The sequence below is a fragment of the Pecten maximus genome, chromosome 4 (assembly GCF_902652985.1).
Source record: "Pecten maximus chromosome 4, xPecMax1.1, whole genome shotgun sequence".
NCBI lineage: Eukaryota > Metazoa > Mollusca > Bivalvia > Pectinida > Pectinidae > Pecten > Pecten maximus.
Window position 1 is genome coordinate 31,439,136 of NC_047018.1, and position 6,876 is coordinate 31,446,011.

At 37.0% G+C, this 6,876-nt stretch overlaps 1 protein-coding gene across 1 annotated transcript; it reads right to left on the bottom strand.

The window, feature by feature from the left end:
• Positions 1-2,284: 2,284 nt before the first annotated feature.
• Positions 2,285-5,641, bottom strand: LOC117326500. The gene is given in 9 exon segments (XM_033883253.1): positions 2,285-2,350; positions 2,602-3,407; positions 3,647-3,771; positions 4,002-4,133; positions 4,381-4,497; positions 4,745-4,884; positions 4,886-4,926; positions 5,219-5,347; positions 5,350-5,641. Coding segments are annotated over 9 exon segments (1,848 nt in total).
• Between the last annotated feature and the right edge of the window lie 1,235 nt (positions 5,642-6,876).

Sequence of the window (6,876 nt, forward strand, 5' to 3'; positions counted from 1 at the left end):
TCGTCCCACTCCAAATATGCTGAGCGCTAAGCAGGAGCAGCAACTACCATTTTTTAAGACTCTGGTATGTCTCGGCCAGGGGACAGAACCCAAAGCTTTCCTCATAGGGGCGAACGCTCAACAAAAGGCCAAAAGTGAGGCAGTGTCAAGGGAGACGTTAGGAAGAAGAAAGTTGTTAAGAAAGAAGAGAAAAGATAAGATCCCAAGTTTAGTCGCCTTTTACGATCATGCAATTGGGGGCAGCAGGTACAATTCTTACGCCCTACCTGCAGGGCATTGATCGAAACGTTCATTGTGTACATGTTTGCCCTTATTTATTTACTAAGACCTGTAGTTTCCAGGTAAAATGTGATATATGTCACCTTTTGACCATTTGGCTCTAGTTTTTTTGAAAATGCCCTTTGGAATAGCTTCTGGTATTTGTTCCGTATCAATATTTTCCTCTAACCCAATTCCTAAAATTGCAAATGAAAAAAAAGTTAACATAAAATTAACTTTTCATAAAGCATTGAAATTGTCATCAAACTGATTTATGATAATACAGTCATATTGACACTAACAATAACATGTCAAGAGTGAGTCAGAGTACCCCATGATTAGTTATAATGTACGTTATCTTTTAGACTAAAATAGAATAACCAACACAGGCTAAAATTGAATTCTGGTACATGAGGAATACAACTAGTTTCACATAAAAAAATATTTACCTGACTGATAGGTTTCCCCCTCAAAAGATTCATTGGCACACTGCGTCACAGATCGTTCTTCCTTCAACTGGAGTCTCCTACGTTTATATAAAGGAAGCTTCCTTCGTTCATCCCACTGAATTTACGTTTCTGTCTCTTCGCAGCATACTTCTTCGTATGTTAACCTGGGGAAATCCCTGCCGCTGTGTTTACCTAACAAGAGGCCCAATGGGCCTATATCGCTCACCTTGCTCTACAGCAAATTTGAAGTTGAATAAGGTCATTTCTACAGATACTATGCTGATTACCATTTTATTCAAATATCAGAATAAGCTAGGTTTGTTCATGTCAATAAATTTCCAGACCTTAATTCGAGCATACTATTGGCCTAATATTCAGGTATTGGTGACTGTTAGCTATCGCAAAATTATTGTTTGGAGATTTTAGCGTATTTGATCCATGTGACCTTGAATGAAGGTCAAGGTCATTTATTTGAACAAACTTGGTAGCCCTTCACCCCAGGATGTTACATGTCCAATAACAAGTCCCTGAGCCTCTTGGTTATTAAGAAGAAGCCATTTGAAGATTATAGCCTATTTGACCCATGTGACCTTCAATGAAGGTCAAGGTCATTTATCTGAATAAAATTTGTAGCTCTTCACCCCAGCATGCTACAGGCTCAATATCAAGTCCCTGGGCCTTTTGGTTATTGAGAAGTTGTTAAACGATTTAAGCCTATTTGACCCATGTGACCTTTAATGAAGGTCAAGGTCATTTATTTGAACAAACTTGGTAGCCCTTCACCCCAGCATGCTGCAGGCCCAATATCAAGTCCCTGGGCCTCTTGGTTATTAAGAAGTCGTTTGAAGATTATAGCCTATTTGACCTTTGTGACCTTGTATGAAGGTCAAGGTCATTTTTTGAACAAACTTGGTAGCCCTTCACCCTAGCATGCTACATGTCAAGTCCCTGGGCCTCTTGGTTATTGAGAAGTTGTTTGAAGATTATAACCTATTTGACCTTTGTGACCTTGAATGAAGGTCAATGTCATTCATTTGAACAAACTTGGTAGCCCTTCACCCCAGGATGCTACAGGCCTATTATCAAATCAATGGGCCTTTTGGTCATTAAGAAGATGTTGTTTAAATGAAAAAGTTGACGCAGGAGGGACGGACGGACGACAGACGCCGCACCATGGCATAAAATGGAGAAATGCATGACTTATTAAACACGAACACAAATTACAAAACATTTCAATAGACAAGTTACCAAGTAATTGTTGACTTCAAAATTATTGCTATAAGAAATATATCTATTGACCTATGCATATTATGATTCACCAAATTTGTTTTGGTTTTATGCTGATTGCTAATTATTTCAAGATTTATATACACGTTTCCCCATGGTAAAAAACATCTCTTGATATCATGGCTTGCAGGTTATGATAGTATAGGAAAGTAGGAGTATCCAGAATAAAACACAAACCTACAGGCTACAGTTAGTACATACATGTAGCAACTGCCCCATGTGGGTTTCGAACTCACAACCAAGAGATCTTATCATTAAAAAAAGAGATGTTTTTTATAAACTTTACAACATTACCTTGAATTGTAGACTGCCCGAGATCTACAAGCTTGGTTGAACATCAAATTGAACAACAAACTCTGAAAAAAATAAAACAACAAACTCTGAAAAAAATAAAACAACAAACTCTCAAGGAAATAAAACAACAAACTCTGAAAGAAATAAAACAATAAACTCTGAAACAAAAAAAATGTTCATGCAAAAACATTGAAACAAGAGCATTGACCAACAATTGAAAAATAAAATTCAACATTTAGAACATGAACTTTTGAACATAAAACTCATTGTTAATAATTTAACTTTTCAAACTTGAAACATTTTTTTAACATACCTGAGCTATGTAATTCCTGCCGTCATTGATGAAAGCTGAGGTGGCTTGCACACGAAAGTCCAGTGAGTCTGAAGCACCATACTGGTGTGATTTAGGAGCCCTAAGTGTCACCTCTTTATTTGCGTGCTCACATTGCTGTGAAGATCCCAGATCAGAGTATTGAACTGATCGATCAATAATGGGTTCAAACAGTAATTCCAGACGATGACGTAGGGCACTGTCCTTAAGTGCTGACTTGTACGGCTGACTTCTATGATGGTAAGTCTCATTAGGTTTTCTAAGAAATCCACAGAAGACTGGCTTACACTTGGAATGATCACCAAACTGATGAGGAATTAGAGCTGTAAGGTTATCACACAGATCATCCGGTTTTCCTTGATTTTTAGCAAAACAGTATTTTTTTTGTATGTGAATAATGACATTTTTGCTAAGTTTTCCACCTTTTTCATGATGTAGAGCATACAAGCTCTTGCCAATATTCTTTATCACATGATTCTTGTGCAGACGTTTTTTCATATTGATTCCATGGTCACTTCTGAGCTTAGAGATCAAGGTATTGTCCCCATGACCTTCCAATACTTCCACTGGTGTCCCGTCTTTAGACATTTGTTGGATGCCCTGCACACCTGCTGCACTTTCCATCGAGCGAGCACTTCCGGAATGATTATGCACACAGCGATGATCTCTCACTTTTACACCTGGACGATTCCGTTTCCACCATTTACAAACTGAACAAGTACGATGTAAAACTATGGCCTTCACAACTTTTTTTCCGTAATCCGCCTTGCTCATGAAAAATGTGTGTGCTACAAAGTATGTTGTACATAGAATTAATAATAATAAAGACAATATTATTATAAAGGAACATTTTTCATGTATGAAAACAATTGAAAAATCAAGTATTAACTCTTATTGAAAACCCTGTGGTCAAGACAAAAATCAATAGTATAATACAAATGTTACTTTAGTCAGAATATAACATGAGCCCATCTTGCAGACCTTCAGAAACAATATAATTATCATAAACAAATATATAGATACCTAGATGTCAGACTGTCAAATCCACGTTTGTGCCAGGCTGTATCTGCACTGCATGTCATTCCTTTCCTTGTTTTGCATGGGAAATGACCAAGAAGCTTCCTTCGAGTTGTACATGTGGTTTGGGCAATCCTTTACGTCGAAAGGTTTCTGTGTTTCCTCTCTGCTGAGGGCAAGGACACAAGCTCTTTTGTTTCATATCTTTTATTTTAAAAATTGTGATACCTGGGACTAGATCATTTCTGTAAAAAAAAAAACCACATTTTTATTTTAAAAGATTAGACAAATTCATAGGCTTTCAGGGTATAGTTTATTTACTTCTTCCATATCAAAAACTGACTTTTTATATTTTAAGTACAAACCTGTTCAAGATGTGTTGACTCGTAGTATCATAATGGGAAGAAGTTGTAGCTGCATTTTGTTTAGATGCTGTTACTGGTTCAGGTGTGTCCAGTATACAGGGGGCCATTTCTTTCATGTGTTTGATATTTTGTCTGAAAATAAGCCAAACCATATATACTTTGGAAACACTCAATACAATACTTAGTCAATAGGAAGTATAAACCATTATGAAATTAATTGCTTTATTGACCTGGTGAACAAAGTTGAGAAAACAATTAACATATACAGGAAACTTCATACATGTAAATATTGTTTATTTTATTCAGATGAAGTGTTCGATAACTATTATAAATGAACAGATGGAAGATACATTCAATAGCAATATATCATGTTACATACATAACACTTGGGGATGCATCTGCCAACACCCATGTACCCAAATCCTCAAGGAAGTCATCAGCGGTAGTAACATCACTTTGAGCCAATGTACAGGTAGATTCCTCATTAGCAATATATCTGGGGGGAAAAAAGTTACTTCATCAAAATATTAACTCATTGTATACGTAAGTTAAAATAGTTTTCCACTGGAGCAAATGTTAATAATTATATTAGAAATTAATGTAAAAAATATTTACTGTTTGCGCTTTTTTCAGTTCATAGAAATTGAAAGCTTTATGAATGTGAAACATGTTTCTTATCAATGTCATTTTATATATCTTTCTTTTCAAAGTAGATTTTATATGAAATATCATATGGTACATACTCCATTTCCATTTGAAAAGCATCATTAGCTGCTTTCTCCGTTGATGTCTTTGCAACTTGTTCGATGAAACCCCCTGCCCTTCTCTCAATTTTCTTAAAGTTTGGATTGCTGATAGGCTTTATATTCAACGTTGACAGAAAAATTGTTCACTCTATCAGGACCATCAAGACTGTCTATCATTGCTGATAATAAAATATATGTATCCATGTTATAATAATGTCCAATGCTTATGCACCATACATGTTAATCAATTAATCAACCTAATCATTTGCTAGTAGTATTAATTTTTCATGAAATTTTAAAAACAATTTAAAACAATTTCAGAGTTTGTCAAATTCATTTTAAAAAGGAAATGGATGGAAATGGGGTAATAAAATAGGCATCAGCATACACGTGAACACAAACATGAATTGCTTCTGTTTATCGTTAGAAATATGTTATATACAATATAGGCCTATCTTTCAATGTACTTACCAACCCCGAGTTTGGTGTTGATCGTGAAACACGGAGCCCCAGTGGTGTTTACTCTATGGGTTCCTCCATACGGCACACGGTTAATATATCCGCAGTCATGGTTCTGGCATTTCACATATAAATATCCCCTAAACCCTTTTGAAGTTCACCGAAAATTCTATCATAAGTTAGAGGTACTGGCCCCAATCTGCACTGTTTACAAAACTTCAAGAGGGATAACAACACGTCAAGTTCAATGATTCGCCGGCCCTGTTTCCAGCCATCTCGTGTAGAATCGGGCTTGTCATCGACTCCGACAGGTTCGTCACAATAGCTGTGATCGGATTTCAAAGAACACTTCTTCTTTTTATCAACAGTAGCCTTTTTTTTAGTCGAAACAAATCTGCCCTTCAAATCCCGCTCCGATTCAACGGGCGCCGCCATTACAGACGGCGCTGCGACGGCAGACAACTCTGTCCGTCGGGGATAACTCCGGTCGAGATTACGATGTTTGCCGAGTACCTGCATTTCATTATAACTCGACTAACATCGTTTTTTTTACCGGAAGTCTGAGTTAGAGTGCGACTACCTTAAGTTCTTGACATCTAATTAAAAACTCGATGGTCATTCTCGCTACGTTACACGAACATCTAAAACATCCCATTAGGGGTCACGCTCTAGATCTGATGACATTTGAAATGTGTGTATTTCACTTTCAGGGCGAATTGCCAATTTGTCGATGTGATCGAAGCAAACCATTTCGTCACAGTACGCATCTGAAGCAAACCATTTCAATATAGCATGTACATATAGCTACATGTATATGCTTGTGGGACGAAATTACTTGAAACAAATTGAAAGATCATATAAAATTAAGTTCAAGATTCTGGAAGTATTCAATTGATTGGCTAATCCAAAAGTTCACCAGAACGTGACCCTAATGGGGTTTTGTTTTTGTTTAACGTCCTATTAACAGCAAGGGTCATTTAAGGACGTGCCAGGTTTTGGAGGTGGAGGAAAGCCGGAGTACCCGGAGAAAAGCCACCGGCCTACAGTCAGTACCTGGCAACTGCCCCACGTAGGTTTCGAACTCGCAACCCAGAGATGGAGGGCTAGTGATAAAGTGTCGGGACACCTTAACCACTCGGGTACCACTCGGCCACCGCGGCCCCTAATTGGATGTTGTTAGATCTTCATGTAACGTAGTGAGAATGACCATCTAGATTTTAATTATTTTGAGTTCTTAACTGCTCGTCAGCACTATAAAAGGTCATTAGGGCTTGTAAAAATGATGAGTAAAATACGAAACGACAACAAACCAACGAAACAAAATATCAATATATACTGGCCTATTAACAATTAGTTTAAAATCAAAAAGTGGCTATGATTACTAAAATCTTGTGATACAGACCAATAGCTTTCAGATAGTTTAAAATTGTATAGTTACTTACGGAGACGAAAAGAACATACTTGCCATGCTTAGTATAAAGTATCTTCCAAGTTGTATCAATGCAATCCTTAAAATGCGAGACCAAAGGGTCATGAAATTCACAATTTTCGTAAATCACCATATGACCCTTTCAAAGGTGTTTGAATGTAAATGCTTCATTGCATGCGATGCACTTAGGTTGGTTCTCGCTCTTCAATCAGTAGGAATGCGTTATATATATTACCCTTCC